Source organism: Haematobia irritans, chromosome 1, assembly GCF_050003625.1.
Source record: "Haematobia irritans isolate KBUSLIRL chromosome 1, ASM5000362v1, whole genome shotgun sequence".
In the NCBI taxonomy this organism is placed as follows: Eukaryota; Metazoa; Arthropoda; class Insecta; order Diptera; family Muscidae; genus Haematobia; species Haematobia irritans.
The window spans coordinates 4,174,111-4,190,262 of NC_134397.1; the positions used below are offsets into that span (position 1 = coordinate 4,174,111).

The 16,152-nt window shown below is 34.0% G+C and overlaps 3 protein-coding genes across 3 annotated transcripts; all 3 read right to left on the bottom strand.

Moving 5' to 3' along the window:
- Positions 1-277: 277 nt before the first annotated feature.
- LOC142220084 (arrestin domain-containing protein 17-like) lies at positions 278-1,995 on the bottom strand. The gene is made up of 4 exons (XM_075289009.1): positions 1,784-1,995; positions 1,353-1,705; positions 704-1,289; positions 278-632 (listed from the first exon to the last, which is right to left on the bottom strand). Exons 1-4 carry the CDS (start codon positions 1,893-1,895, stop codon positions 508-510), a joined length of 1,176 nt encoding a protein of 391 aa, XP_075145124.1. The 5' UTR covers positions 1,896-1,995; the 3' UTR covers positions 278-507.
- A 6,870-nt stretch (positions 1,996-8,865) lies between these two features.
- On the bottom strand, positions 8,866-10,545 carry LOC142237167 (uncharacterized). Its single transcript, XM_075308529.1, has 4 exons — positions 10,194-10,545; positions 9,795-10,126; positions 9,152-9,726; positions 8,866-9,091 (listed from the first exon to the last, which is right to left on the bottom strand). Exons 3-4 carry the CDS (start codon positions 9,483-9,485, stop codon positions 8,979-8,981), a joined length of 447 nt encoding a protein of 148 aa, XP_075164644.1. The 5' UTR covers positions 9,486-9,726; positions 9,795-10,126; positions 10,194-10,545; the 3' UTR covers positions 8,866-8,978.
- A 2,729-nt stretch (positions 10,546-13,274) lies between these two features.
- LOC142237173 (arrestin domain-containing protein 3-like) lies at positions 13,275-15,587 on the bottom strand. The gene is made up of 3 exons (XM_075308540.1): positions 15,351-15,587; positions 14,942-15,291; positions 13,275-14,878 (listed from the first exon to the last, which is right to left on the bottom strand). Exons 1-3 carry the CDS (start codon positions 15,460-15,462, stop codon positions 14,321-14,323), a joined length of 1,020 nt encoding a protein of 339 aa, XP_075164655.1. The 5' UTR covers positions 15,463-15,587; the 3' UTR covers positions 13,275-14,320.
- Between the last annotated feature and the right edge of the window lie 565 nt (positions 15,588-16,152).

The following is a 16,152-nucleotide window of genomic DNA, read 5'->3' on the forward strand; positions in this document are numbered from 1 at the left end:
CTGATCTCATAATTTTACAACCATACCGGGGTTTTGTTGTTTTTGTTTTTTTTTTTTTGGTTGTGCAGGTCCATTTCAAATTTGTGGTAAGATTTAATTAAGGAGTCTATATAAAAAATGTGTCTATGTATCCGAGGCAAGCATTTGAGGACAAGAACCCCGCCTTTTTCGACTGATCGCTAGCAATTTATGGCTCCCATCGTCTTCAAGTGCTTGACTTTCTTTAAGGAGTCCAAATGAGTTTTGGATATCTCGAAAAATTTAAAGTATCGACAGATTACTTTGTACGTTACATAACAAGCATACATTGGAAAAATCTTTATATTCCATTTTCCAAATACAAAATCATAAATATAGAAAATATACAACAATGCAGTAGGATTCCGTTTCACTTAATCCTTAGGGCATATGCTATTGAGGTAGATTTTGGTGTTCATTGGATTTTCAATATTTGGCTTAGATTCATATATTCGATACGTGGCGATAATCGAGGTTCTATAATTCAAATTATTGTTTCGCCTGAGGATATACTGGATACAATGGTCTAAAGCCAATGACTTGAGAATGTTCATTTGCATCGGGATCCTTAAAAGGCGATTCACTGCGCATGGCTTCCTCGAAAGACGGAGGTTCTATAATCAAATAAAAGTGAATCAATATAAACTCCAATTGAATATTGATATTTTTGTTCAGATTAACTTACGCAAATCTCCATATGATGGTGGTTTATCCATATTGTCGTCAGCCTGTGGCAAAAGTGGTGCTGTGGGCATAATATTCGTATAACCATTATCGCTCGATTCCGGAAGATTCATAGATGGTACACTCATTAGACTTTCCCTGATGGGTATTGTGCCAATAAAAATAGGCACTGATATAGTCTTATTAGTATGACAACCATCCACTTCCAATTCAAAATCCAATGTATGTTGTACACGTATAATTCCCATTCCCTCAGTATCTGGTGGAAGTGATGGCAGTACTAGCTCTCCATCGATTTGACGATTTGAGAGGCGTAAACATTGTTCCTCCCGTACTTGATGGGCCAATGTGGTATTTGTTTCACGTGTCTTATGGCGCGGTGTATGAGCTGTGAATGTCACCAATTCATTGAACTCCACTTCAAAGCCACTGATATCGGACATTGATTGATTTTGTATCAACAAGGAATAGCGTAAGGTTTGTCCGGCTGCATAGGCCCCAAAGGGCACACGTAGGATGTAAGTAATTTTGCCACTGGAACAAGGCCAGCAACCCAAAGAAGCAATCTCTTCAGCTTGTACCGGCACCTGAAAATGAAATTCAATGAATCCACTCTACTAGAAGATAAGTTCTCATAATTGCTCTCCTACCTTAAATGCTGGATTCAAATTAAGATCTGCTGTTCTCAATACCGTCAGAGGTTTGCTAAATTCATTGTCGAAACGTAATGGCCTATCAATAATCAACCACAAAGCATATCGGGTATGACCATATCGGCCTTCACATGATGTGGGACATGCCAAAGGCAAAAATATATTAAACGAAAAAGTATAGGTGCCTTTGGGTAATTTTCCAGCCCCTCGTACTAGTGTGGCATTGTCCACATACACTTCATTCGCCCGATAATAGACGGTATGTGAATGGTAATGGCCATCTGATCTTCTACGGCGTTCAGTTTCAGACCAGCTAACCTTTGATTCACCCAAGAAACGAATGCGTATGTCTTATAAAAAAAACACACACACACACATATATATAGAGTCAAATATTGCTGTTTTGCAAGTACCAGAGATTTACTTACTTCGTATATCTTTTACCGATTCTGTATTCAATATAACATTTCCCGAGACAGTTTGACCACTATAGTAAACTCCATTGGGACTATTCAATTGAAATTTACATGTTGATGGCATTTCATTTAATCTTCAATTTAAATTAATTTTCTATTTCAGTGGTATTCGCTTTTCTATTTCTAATGTGTTCGGTTTGTTGCCTCAGAAAATACTAACCCAAGAGATTGAACAACTAAAACAGCAAAACAAACATTTTAGGTAAGAGAATAATGGATGTGGATGAGCGAATATGACATCATCACTTATTGCTCTCTATAAAAGCCGGCAAGTAAATTCAGTGTTGCCAATGCTGAGTTTTGATTGTAGCTAAAACCGTTTTATTGTTAGCGAAATGACAAATTACGGAAAATACGGATTTTTATTGAAATTACAAATTATTCATTATTTCAGAATTCAGCAGTGAACAATTTAATATAACTATTGAGAAATAAGTACATACTTGTGGGGTAAAGCAACTTAAAAATATCCTCACAAGAAGATCTTATCCAATCTTATTTTTTCCGAAATGCATTATAATTAGGTTAGCAAAAAAGAAATCCATTATTTTGTTAATATATATGGCGTTATTCAAATGTATATTGTGTTGAGTGAGTGAGTCTGATCAGTTTCCGCTACACGGTATTAGAAAGACGACATTTCGTATTAAAAAGCTTTTTGTCATTAAACAGAAAATACAATTAAATTTACATAATCTTTATTAAGATTGTTTAATAAGAGAACATTTAATGGTAAATAAAACATAATTCTTTATTTAAATTATGTTGAGTGAACTCAAAAACAGTGACCCCACCAGGAAGAAAAATTTTGGTTAATTTTAGAAAAATTAGGTTAGTTTTAGAAAACCTTAAACTAAACTGTATTGCAAACGTAGATGTCACGACAATTTCACAAAAAAGAGAATATTTCTCAACAAATTCGAGCAAATTTATTAGACATAATTATTGTTTTTTTGTTGTTAAAGAAAATTTCTTAATATGAAGGGAAAAATGGAACGAAATTCAAGATAGGTGCATTATTGGTAAAATTTACAAATCTTAAGAAATTATAAACTATTTTGTGAACACAGGCATTTAGTAAGTCTTTATGCTTTATTTGTATATATTTTCCCCCTTTTTTAGTTCGTTTAACTAACGTACACAAAAAGATTATTAAAGTCAAGAAAGCTTTCCCAACACTTAATAATTCCATGAACTATAATAGAGTTAAATTGGATTTAGTGACATATAGGGTTCGCTTGTTTTTAGGTTAGATTAGGTTAGGTGGCAGCCCGATGTATCAGGCTCACTTAGACTATTCAGTCCATTGTGATACCACATTGGTGAACTTCTCTCTTAAGACTGAGTGCTGCCCGATTCCATGTTAAGCTCAATGACAAGGGACCTCCTTTTTATAGCCGAGTCCGAACGGCGTTCCACATTGCAGTGAAACCACTTAGAGAAGCTTTGAAACCCTCAGAAATGTCACCAGCATTACTGAGATGGGATAATCCACCGCTGAAAAACTTTTTGGTGTTCGGTTGTAGCAGGAATCGAACCCACGACCTTGTGTATGCAAGGCGGGCATGCTAACCATTGCACCACGGTGGCTCCCGCGTTCGCTTTTTTTGAGTGTGTAGTCATTTTCTTGACCTTCATTTATTTCAATTTGAGTCGATTCAAACTCATCCAATTTAAGTTAAAATTTGTTTGTTTTGTTAGTTTTCGTATAATTTTATTTGTTTGATGTTAATTTGGTTCAAGTTCACCATCTGAATGACACAGAAACTAATGTAAAGTTTAGTTTATTAGTACCGAGGGATAATGTGCTCTCAACTAAAATTTCTCCCGATTTTAGCATAATAGGTTCATGCAGAGTTGTTGAGTTTATTTTTATTTTGCCAAATGTAAGAAAATTTTCTTTATTCTAATTAGTTGTTGATAACTTGATTTAAAAATCAGAAAAATTAATGCAAATTAAGATCACAGTTTAACTAAATTCGAAATTTTTTTGTAAGTGTATAAATTTTACTTAAATTGTGTTCAAAATAGTTTTAAGTATGATTGTTCCCACAAATTATGAAATTTTCTTAAGAAAAAATACTAACATAGTCTTGGAAATATAGTTTTGTTAATCTAGCCGTTTGTGTCCGTCCTTCTGTCCATATATCTATTCTTCGTGAAATGGAACCGCACTTTTTGACCGATCTTTTCAAAATTTGGTACGTGGTATTATTTTGATTACATTTTGATAGATTCTTGTACATACTTATAGCTCAACTTTCTCAAAATCTCATTATTATTAATCAAATTTATTGGACTTTTGTATTTTCGAAATTCTGATCATATCGGCTCAGATTTATTATCTATTTTACTCTAATATATATTAAATCTTTTCAAATGTACGGTGTTTAAAATGCTCTACACATTAAAACCAAAATATTTTGAGAGATTTCCTTTATTCTTTTTATCAAAGTAATTTTTAATCCATTTTTTATTGTATACAGAGACTCTTCTTGATACAATTAATTTTTGTAATTAATTCTACATTTATTTTCGGTATAGCGATTTTTTCGTCGATAAAAGTTGACAACATTATAAACGCTCTATAGATGTATGGGTTCTCTTTGACTGTCACCATGCTCTTGGCTGTGAATTAAATAATAGCGTTGTCTGAATGGCTAAATGTATCTTTCAGGTTGTTGTGTGTTTTGAGATACGCAAAATCGTAAACAACAAATTAACTTAAAAAAACACAACCTCCCAAAAAATAATATGCAATCGTGTATAAAGAATAGCAAAGAATTTGTTTCATGATGCACAAAAAAATATATATTTTTTGTATGAACAGAAGCAGCAAATGCTGGGTTATATACTATAAGTGATTCACGTAAAAAAATAAGAATTCATATTTTGTTTTTAATCAAATATCATCCAATGAAGTGGAAGCGGTTAATATGGCTTTCATGGTTACAAATATCGTAGAATAAAGCTTACGAAAATAGTAATCGAATCGAGATAAACTGGTCTAAAATAAAATATAGCTTATATACATCCAACTCTCCTGTTTCCTCAATCTCTATTTTCCAAACCATAATGATATAAAGCACATATACTCTTTGTTTAAGGAATGTTTAAGGAATTTAATGGGCAACAATGTCGTAATAATGAACTAGATGAACTAGTTCAAATATTATTAAAAATTTAAAAATTTGCGGCATGAGGAACTGATTCTAAACGTCAAATTTTTCTAAAAATGTAAATAAAAAAATTTCAAAATCCATACAAGTGAACTTAAGCGTTTTTTTAGCCTTCGACTTCCGATATCATCTTTAAATAATAATTATAGTTCTAATTTTATTTTTAATTCCTTTTTAAAGGTTGGATTATTATGTACTTATGCTAAAAATATTGGTCTTATTTATTCGTGACATCTAGAATGTATGTTTTAAGAAATTTTGTTCGCTCTACAGGCTGTAGTAAATGCCATTATTCAATTGAAATTCACATGATGATGGCATTTCTTTGAAAATAGACTGCAAGAGTCGTTTTTTCATAATTTATTATCCGATGCAATATAAAGCCGGCACAAGTATGAAACCTATTGGCTATATGTGTGAAGTATAGCAGAGAACTGATATCATTTTTACTCAATTTTGGACATTATCTTGTTTATTTGGTTTATTCTTAGACCTTATAATACATAGATGATCCACTATTCTCTTAAAAAAAATGTATCAGTTCCAAAAATTAATTTTCTGACATTTCGTTTTGATTTTTTCGTAAAGAGTCAGTCCCAAACATTAATTTTCGCGCATTTGCTTTTGTGTTGTTCGTAAAGAGCAATGCTGCTCAAAACTAAATTTCGTATTTTCGCGGTTTTGGTCAAATATGAACTTTTAATATATTAATTTAGGTAGAAATCCTCTGTTGCATCATAAACGTTCTAATTTTGTGTAAAATTGGCAAACTACAAAAAGGAAAACGAAAGAGATTGTGAGCGTGTTCTTATTTTTCTCGTTTATTCTTAATCTTCGGAACTGTCAAACATAGTTTGACACCCATGGCTCATCTATGTATTATAAGGTCTATGGGTTTAATGAGCAAATGTCTCTCCGAAAACAACTGAGCAAACACCAAAAAAAAAAAAAAAAGAGGGAGAGAACATGGAATATTTTACAATAACATCGCAAATGTTGCATTCACAGCGTTAAGTTCATACGGATTCGGTCGTTTAAAAGTCAAATTTTTAAAGACTCCTCCATATAAACGGATTAAGAACGAACGTGGCTTATGGAGTTATTAAATCTCACTGTTTCTACTGTGAACGACAGTCTTTAGCAGAACCTAGCACGTTATCGATGGTGGAGGGATATAAGATACAGCCTGGTCGAACTATTGGCAGTATATATTTAATTTTTTTGTTAATAATGTTTCGTAGAATTTTATATGTTAAATTATAAGTTGGTTAAAGTTCACCATCTATGTGGTTTAAGACAACATAAACCATATCCATCGTCTCAGAATTACTGCCTGTTCCAGTCTAGTCTTTGGTGTCCGTCCGTCTTACCCTTTATATATGATGTTCGCGATATGGAAGCCGTAATTATTGGTCCATCTTCACAAAATTTGGAACAAGCTCAAGTTTTATTGAAGACATATGATTAAATTTAGATATAGTTTATAAATCAACCTTTTTGGAATTTTGCACAAGGTAATCTTCTAAAGTATAGGTTGATTTTATTTAAATTTCGTGCAAAGTAATTCTTTATGATATCGCTAAAATTTTCGAAATATTTCACATATCTGTTCAAATTTTGTTATCTATTTGACTGTAATTTACACTAAAAAAATGTGATCCCTATATGTCACTAAAGCCAATTTAATTCCATTTATTATGATTGTTTGACTTTTTACTTTATTAACCATAAAAGATAAAAAAATTATACACAAATGAAGCATACAAATTTACTAAATCCGTATCTCCCCCCAAATAGTTCTACGTAATTTTCTTTAACAATTGAAAAAAATAATTCTTATAAATTTTCTTGCATTTGACGAAAGATATTTACTTTTGTGTGAAATCGGAGTGACATTTTCCTTGGTAGTAGAGTTTAGTTAAATTTTTCTAAAATTATGCTAAATTTTCAAAAATTCACCAATATTTTCCTAAAATAATAGTTACACTTTTAATCTATTTTGTACCCAGGCGTTGGCAACATTGAATTATATACGTTGTGCATCAATGCTCCATATATGAATGGGTTCTCTTTGACTCTCACCATCTTTCTTGGTTGTGAGTTAAATAATAGCATTGTCTGAATGGCTAAATGTATCTTTCAGGTTATTGTAGATTTGAGATACGCAAAAGCATAATCAATAAATTTAACTTTGAAAAATACAACCTCAGAAAAGAGAATTTGCAAAGAATTTATTTCTTGATGCACAAAAACAGCGAATACTGCACCCAGAGAAGGAATATGATCACCTCAAACATGTTTCAACAGCAAAATGTAATTTTTGGATGGTGACCATGTAACATTTTTACCGCAACCATGTTATTTTCTCGGAAATTATGTATCTGTTTTCGGAAAACATGTTATGTTTGGCGAGAAAACAACATTATTGCAATAAGCTCTTGAAACTTGTTTGAGGTGATCATATTCCTTTTCTGGGTGTGGGTAGACATAGAAAATCAAGAATACATATTTTCCTATCAAATATCGCCCATAAAACCTAGAAGCAACAAATGGTTTAATATGACTTTCCAAAATATTAATCGGAAATATAAGTTAATCTAAATTAAAATACGTTAAATTTGTAAATAAAAAATTTGTAAAATTCCATACAAGTCAAAATAGGCCGTTTTTAACCCTTTGACTACCAACATTCACTTCTAATGGCATGTTTAGTTGGCGCCATAGTCTCCAGCACTGTTTTGGATTTTTGCTTAATTTCATTTAATATATGAGACCATTATGTAAATATGCTTAAAAATATTGGCCATGTTCGTGCATGCTTAGATATATTTTTATAAAATGTATTTGTCCATTAAAACAAAAACAAACTTAACATTTTAATTACTTCAGTTTAATTTTTTATATTTTGTCTTAAAGTACAACAGTACTTTTCATATCTTAATTTAAATATTTGTCTAAAATTGTATTATTTGTATAAGCTAACTGAGGTAAAGGGTGATTCTTTTGAGGTTAGGATTTTCATGCATTAGTATTTGACAGATCACGTGGGATTTCAGACATGGTGTCAAAGAGAAAGATGCTCAGTATGCTTTGACATTTCATCATGAATAGACTTACTAACGAGCAACGCTTGCAAATCATTGAATTTTATTACCAAAATCAGTGTTCGGTTCGAAATGTGTTTCGCGCTTTACGATGAGGCTCATTTCTGGTTGAATGGCTACGTAAATAAGCAAAATTGCCGCATTTGGAGTGAAGAGCAACCAGAAGCCGTTCAAGAACTGCCCATGCATCCCGAAAAATGCACTGTTTGGTGTGGTTTGTACGCTGGTGGAATCATTGGACCGTATTTTTTCAAAGATGCTGTTGGACGCAACGTTACGGTGAATGGCGATCGCTATCGTTCGATGCTAACAAACTTTTTGTTGCCAAAAATGGAAGAACTGAACTTGGTTGACATGTGGTTTCAACAAGATGGCGCTACATGCCACACAGCTCGCGATTCTATGGCCATTTTGAGGGAAAACTTCGGAGAACAATTCATCTCAAGAAATGGACCGGTAAGTTGGCCACCAAGATCATGCGATTTGACGCCTTTAGACTATTTTTTGTGGGGCTACGTCAAGTCTAAAGTCTACAGAAATAAGCCAGCAACTATTCCAGCTTTGGAAGACAACATTTCCGAAGAAATTCGGGCTATTCCGGCCGAAATGCTCGAAAAAGTTGCCCAAAATTGGACTTTCCGAATGGACCACCTAAGACGCAGCCGCGGTCAACATTTAAATGAAATTATCTTCAAAAAGTAAATGTCATGGACCAATCTAACGTTTCAAATAAAGAACCGATGAGATTTTGCAAATTTTATGCGTTTTTTTTTTTTAAAGTTATCAAGCTCTTAACAAATCACCCTTTAGTTTATTTTGGAGCCTTTAAATAATTCCAACTAGAGGTAGTAAGCAGTTAGAATATTAATTTTTCTGAGGATACAAAGATCGAAAACCTATTTCGTGACTTTCCTTTATCTCTTGGGGATCCTTGAAAGCTGGTGGATAATGTGTGGCTTCTTCAAAGGATGGAGGTTCTAAAAGTAAAAAACAAAATTATTGGATATAACTTAAAAATCCCTAAGAAATGTGCTTACTTAAATCTGCATAGGCTGGCGGTACATCTGCATTTTCTGTAGTCGTTTGTAAAAGTGGTGCCAAAGGTAGAAAACGATTATTCAATGCATCAGGAGCTGACGGCGATAGCAACAAACTTTCCCGAATGGGTTCCGTACCAATAACGATTGGTACCGATATTGTCTTATTTATATGACAACCATCCACTTCTAATTCAAAATGCAATGAATGTTCTACGTGTATAATTCCACTACCATCGGTATCGGGCGATAATGAGGGTAGAATTAGTTCCCCATGGAATTCTCGATTTGAAAGACGTAAACATTTACTCTCCTGTGCTTCATGGACTAGCATTGACTTAGTTTTCCGTTTTTTATGACGTGGTAGACGAGCTTCAAAAGTTAATTGTTCATTGAACTCCACTTCGTAGCCAGCCGTTTATGTCGGCCATAGATTGATTTTGTATTAATAGAGAATATCGAAGTGTCTGTCCTGAGGTATAAGCCCCAAAAGCAACTCGCACGGTATATGAGATTTTACCACTGGCACATGGCCAGCAACCTAAAGAAGCAATTTCTTCTGCTTGGATGGGTACCTACAATGCAATGCGAATTACATGATTAAATGTCGACAAACGAGATCTCTTGAATTTCCTTCCCTTACCTTGTATTCTCGATTCAGATTTAGATTTTCTGTCCTCAAGACAGTCAAAGTTTTAGTAAATTCTTATCGAACCTCATTTCTCCATTGATGGTTAGCTTTAAAACGTAACGTATGAATCCATATTTGCCTTCGCAGGAGGAGGGACAAGTTTGCGGCAAAGGAATATTTATAGGAAATTCATAAGTCCTCTGTGATAAAGGTCCAGCTCCACGAACAAGTACATTGTTATCTATGTACACATCATTGGCACGGAACTTGACATTGCGTGAATGGGCCTCACCATCTTTTTCATAACGTAACCTCTGCTTGACCCAGAAAACGTATACGTATATCTGTCGGATAAACACATATCTCCTTAGAAGCCGGTTAATAGCCCTTCGTGTTAGGTGTCACACTTACTCATAATATTCTTGTGTGAGGTTGTCTTCAAAACAATTTTGCCAGATATTGTTTGACCACTGTAGTAAACACCATTGGGATTATTCAATTGAAATTCACATTATGATGGCATTTCCTCGAAAGCAATATGTGTGTGTCTTTTTTTTCATGCATTGTTATTAAGATCTCCCTCTCCAATGGGTGCGTGAGCGTGTTATAGAACGTCTTGAAATTCTGTCACCATTGCAAGTGTGAAACATACTGGCCATTTGTGAAATCAAAATTGTACATGCATCAAAGAGCAAAGCAGAGAATGTGACATCACTTTCACTTATATTCTCTTCCCTTGGTTAATTGTGAATGACTCTCTCACAACAACTTGTTTGGCTAAGCAAATACCAAAAACAATAGAATGAGAATATAGAAATTGGACGACGACATAATGAATGTTGCATTCTTGTCAGTGATGACAACTATCGAATGCAAAAAATGCACTACAAATATATTATAATTTCTAACACCCAATTCCCTAACCTAACCTAAATATAATTGAATAGTAACAAAAAAATATTTTCTTCGTAGAATATTATATATCATTTTTATACCCTCCATCATAGGATGGGGGTATATTAACTTTGTCATTCCGTTTGTAACACATCGAAATATTGCTCTAAGACCCCATAAAGTATATATATTCTGGGTCGTGGTGAAATTCTGAGTCGATCTAAGCATGTCCGTCCGTCCGTCTGTTGAAATCACGCTAACTTCCGAACGAAACAAGCTATCGACTTGAAACTTGGCACAAGTAGTTGCTATCGATGTAGGTCGGATGGTATTGAAAATGGTCCATATCGGTCCACTTTTACGTATAGCCCCCATATAAAGGGACCCTCAGATTTGGCTTGTGGAGCCTCTAACAGAAGCATATTTCATCCGATATGGCTGGAATTTGGTACATGATGTTGGTATATGGTCTCTAAGAACCGTGCAAAAATAGGTTCACATCGGTCCATAATTATATATAGCCCCCATATAAACCGATCCCCAGATTTGGCTTGCGGAGCCTAAAAGAGAAGCAAATTTCATCCGATCCGGCTGAAATTTGGTACATGATGTTGGTATATGGTCTCTAAGAACCGTGCAAAAATAGGTAAACATCGGTCCATAATTATATATAGCCCCCATATAAACCGATCCCCAGATTTTGCTTGCCGAGCCTCAAAGAGAAGAAAATTTCATCCGATCCGGCTGAAATTTGGTACATGATGTTGGTATATGGTCTCTAACAACCATGCAAAAATTGGTCCATATCGGTCCTTAATTATATATAGCCCCCATATAAACCGATCCCCAGATTTGGCTTGTGGAACCTCTAAGAGAAGCATATTTCATCCGATCCGGCTGAAATTTGGTACATGGTGTTGGTATATGGTCTCTAATAATCATGCAAAAATTGGTCCACATCGGTCCATAATTATATATAGCCCCCATATAAACCGATCCCCAGATTTGGCTTGCGAAGCCTCAAAGAGAAGTAAATTTCATCCGATCCGGCTGAAATTAGGTACATGATGTTGGTATATGGTCTCTAACAACCATGCACAAATTGGTCCACATCGGTTCATAATTATATATAGACCCCATATAAACCGATCTCCAGATTTGGCTTGCGAAGCCTCAAAGAGAAGTAAATTGCATCGGATCCGGCTGAAATTTGGTACATGGTATTGGTATATGGTCTCTAACAACCGTGCAAAAATTGGTCCACATCGGTCCATAATTATATATAGCGCCCATATAAACCGATCCCCAGATTTGGGTTGCGCAGCCTCAAAGGGAAGCAAATTTCATCCGATCCGCCTGAAATTTGGTACATGAAATTGGTATATGGTCTCTAACAACCATGCAAAAATTGGTCCACATCGGTTCATAACTATATATAGCCCCCATATAAACCGATCCCCAGATTTGGCTTGCGAAGTCTCCAAGAGAAGCAAATTTCATCCAATCCGGTTGTAATTTGGAACATGGTGTTAGTATATGATCTTTAACAACCGTGGCAGAATTGGTCCATATCGGTCCATAATTATATATAGCCCCCATATAAAACGTTCTCCAGATTTGACCTCCGGAGCCTCTTGGAGGAGCAAAATTCATCCGATCCGGTTCAAATTAGGAACGTGGTGTTAGTATATGGTCGCTAACAACCATACCAAAATTGGTCCAATCACACAAAAATTGGTCCATATCAGTTCATAATCATGGTTGCCACTAGAGCCAAAAATAATTTACCAAAATTTAATTTCTATAGAAAATTTTGTCAAAATTTTATTTCTAGAGAAAAATTTGTTAAAATTTTATTCGGTTCATAATAAAATTTTCATCATTGTCAGAATTATATTTCTATAGAATATTTTGTCAAAATTTTATTTCTATAGAAAATTTTGTTCAAATTTTATTCGGTTCATAATCATGGTTGCCACTCGAGCCAAAAATAATCTACCACGATTTTATTTCTATAGAAAATTTTGTCAAAAGTTTATTTCTATAGAAAAGTTTGTTAAAATTTTATTTCTGTAGACATTTTTGTCAAAATTTTCTTTCTATAGAAGATTTTGTCAAAATTTTTATTTCTATAGAAAATTTTGTGAAAATTTGATTTCTATAGAAAATTTTGTTAAAATTTTATTTCTGTAGAGTAGAGTTATGTCTACTTTGTAGAGTTATGTTACTTTGTCAAACTGAATTATATACGTATTGGATCGATCCTTTTTGATTTAATATATACCACGTATGGACTTACATACAATTTAGAAGATGGTGTTAGGAGGTTTTAAGATACCTTGCCATCGGCAAGCGTTACCGCAACTTAAGTAATTCGATTCTGGATGGCAGTGTTTAGAAGAAGTTTCTACGCAATCCATGATGAAGGGTACATAAGCTTCGGCCTGGCCGAACTTACGGCCGTATATACTTGTTTCTCTCTGATAACAATAATGATTTTATAAATAGTATGGCGTTTTATATGTTTAGTTAGAATGCATTTTTATATTATAATCAATATTTTATATAAATTAAAGAATTAATTGTATTGAGACATATTCTATTTCTTGTTTTATTTAAAAGAAGGAATTAATTACAATATAATTTCCTTCTATTTCTGCATAAGAATATGGATTACTTAAGAAACCTATTACAATGACAGATAACTTTTGAAATGTGTATTGATTTGAAGCGTTTTTAAAATTACGAACCTCTGCTTAAAATGAATCTATTCAATGTACGATGAACTATTCGAAGTACACAGCTTTATATATTTTTTTTTTTAATATTTTAATTTCATTCATTTCCTTTTGAAATGTTCGATAAAATATTTTTTCAGAAGACAAAATAAATTTGTCGCCATTGAATATGAAAATATTATCGAGTTATTTAAAATTTGAAGGGAGTCTATGCCTTACTTCAATTATGAATTTAATGCCCTGTTTCTATATATCGAACGATAGCTTTCTTTATATAAAAAACACTAAATGAAATTGCCGAAAAGCACAAAGTTGGTGGTCCAAATTGGCACCACTGATTCACGGCGCTATGTGCTTAAAGGTTTGCTGGTTTTTTGTTTAAATTTTCGAATAATTATAAAAAGTGGTAATTTTAATTTAATTTCATAGTTCCAATTTCTTGGAATAAACTCGTGAACAACTTTGAACCTAAGTTCGTCACCCGTTTGGTAGTCTCTGCTATTAATTATTCGATCTACTATTTCATTTTATATTGGCTTTTTATTTACTCGCTTGGATTGTTTATATCAATGGCGATAGCGTGTCAGGCATTAGTACGAACTTCCGCTATAATTGGTAATAGTACGCATGCCTCGAAACGTTACGTACGAAACGTTACGTTGATTAACAGAAAATTCGTTATAATAACGAAAAGGTTCATTGTATTAACGAATTTGTTTCATTGGCTCACTTTTAATGACACATTTCGTTAATATAACGAAACTTTTTATACCAGTGTAGAGCTGCCATATATATGTATATGTATTGTCAGCGGCCATAAATATAGCTCGCATATCTGGAAGAAGGCTGATAAAATATGCATACAAAAAGTTTCCGGATAAAAAAAATATTTCAATCTATCTTCATTTATGTACAGATATCCCCATAGGCAGGAGGTTCATTCATATTTCCTGGAATGTATGGAATAGGTGTTTCAGTTGATGTAAAACGATCATCAGTTGGCATCAAACTTTCTCTAATGGCTTCTGTGCCAATGACTATGGGTACTGAAATGGTCTTATTTACATTGCTATCATCCGTTTCAAATACAAAATCCAATGAGTGTTGTATTTGTATAATTCCACTACCATCAGTATCTGGTATTAGTGAGGGTAATATTATTTCACCACGAAATTCCTTGTTTGAAAGACGTAAACATTTATTCTCGTATATTTGATGCACCAGGATGGATTTAGTTTCCTGCTTACGACGATGCGGTAGGCGAGCTTCGAATATCATCAGTTCATTAAATTGTACAACATAACCATTTATATCGGTCAAAGATTGGTTTTCTATCAATAGGGAGTATCGAAGAATTTGTCCAACAACATAAGCCCCAAAGGGTATTCGAAGGATATATGTGATTTTTTCGTTGGTACATAGACAGCAACCTAAAGAAGTAGTTTCTTCGGCTTGAATGGGTACCTATAAAGCAAGGAAATTTACCTGATCCCGTCTTTGTAAAAATATTCTTCAGGACCGTCTTACCTTATACGCTGGATTTACGTTAAGATCTTTAGCTAGGAAAACTGTTACAATTTTTTTAAATTTCTTATTTGAACTTTGTCCTTCATCGATAATTAGACTTAACGTATAACGTATATATCCAAATTTGCCTTCGCAAGAGGAGGGACAATTGTGCAGCAAAAGAATATTAATTGCATAGTCATATGTTCCCTCTGATAATTGTCCAGGTCCTCGAACAAGGATGCTATTATCTACGAACGTTTCCATGGCATGAAAGTCTACCTTGAGTGACCCTATCTCACCATCTTTTTCGTAATTCTGAGTTTCTTCCCATGTAACTCTTGCTTCACCCAAAAACCGTATATTTATACCTATAACGGAAATTCTGGCAATGGTTATGAATTCTCAATAATTGCAGTGTTGCACTTACTTTCAATATCCATGCTTGAGGGTATTTTCAAAACAATTGTGCCAGATATAGTTTGACCGCTGTAGTAGATTCCATGGGGGTTATTTAATTGAAAATCACATGATGACAGCATTTTTACATAAAAATATTGTAATAAATTGCACTTAGAAAAAGTTATGTTAATGTTTTATATAATTCTTTAAATTTTGTCTACTATTTGTATTGCTTAGCCATTAGCACAACTAAAAGAACCCAGCTAAGATCTTCAAACAGATTAGATGAAATGAAACCCATTTGAATTGTTCAGCATGAAAGTATAGCATGTGCAACATATTCAAAACGAAATCCAATGTTAATATATACTCAATTGTTCCTCCGAGTATATGTGAGAGAATGTTCTGCATTAATTAGCAAAATTAGTTTTTTTCCTCTCGCTCTCTCTGCGTCTTTTGGCTATTGGATAGGTATCTATCAGATCTCTTCCTCAGAACATGTTTGAATGCACTCCAATAACTCGAAAAAGGGAATCTTCAGAATTCACGTACTCTCTGGATTTTGCAGCTACCGCCTATTACCTGTTCAGTCCATTATGATACCACATTGGTGAACTCTCTTATCACTGAGTGCTGCCCGATTCCATGTTAAGCTCAACGACAAGGGACCTCCTTTTTATAGCCGAGTCCGAACGGCGTTCCACATTGCAGTGAAACCACTTAGAGAAGCTTTAAAACCCTCAGAAATGTCACCAGCATTACTGAGGTGGGATAATCCACCGCTGGAAAACTGTTTGGTGTTCGGTCGAAGCAGGAATCCAACCCACGAC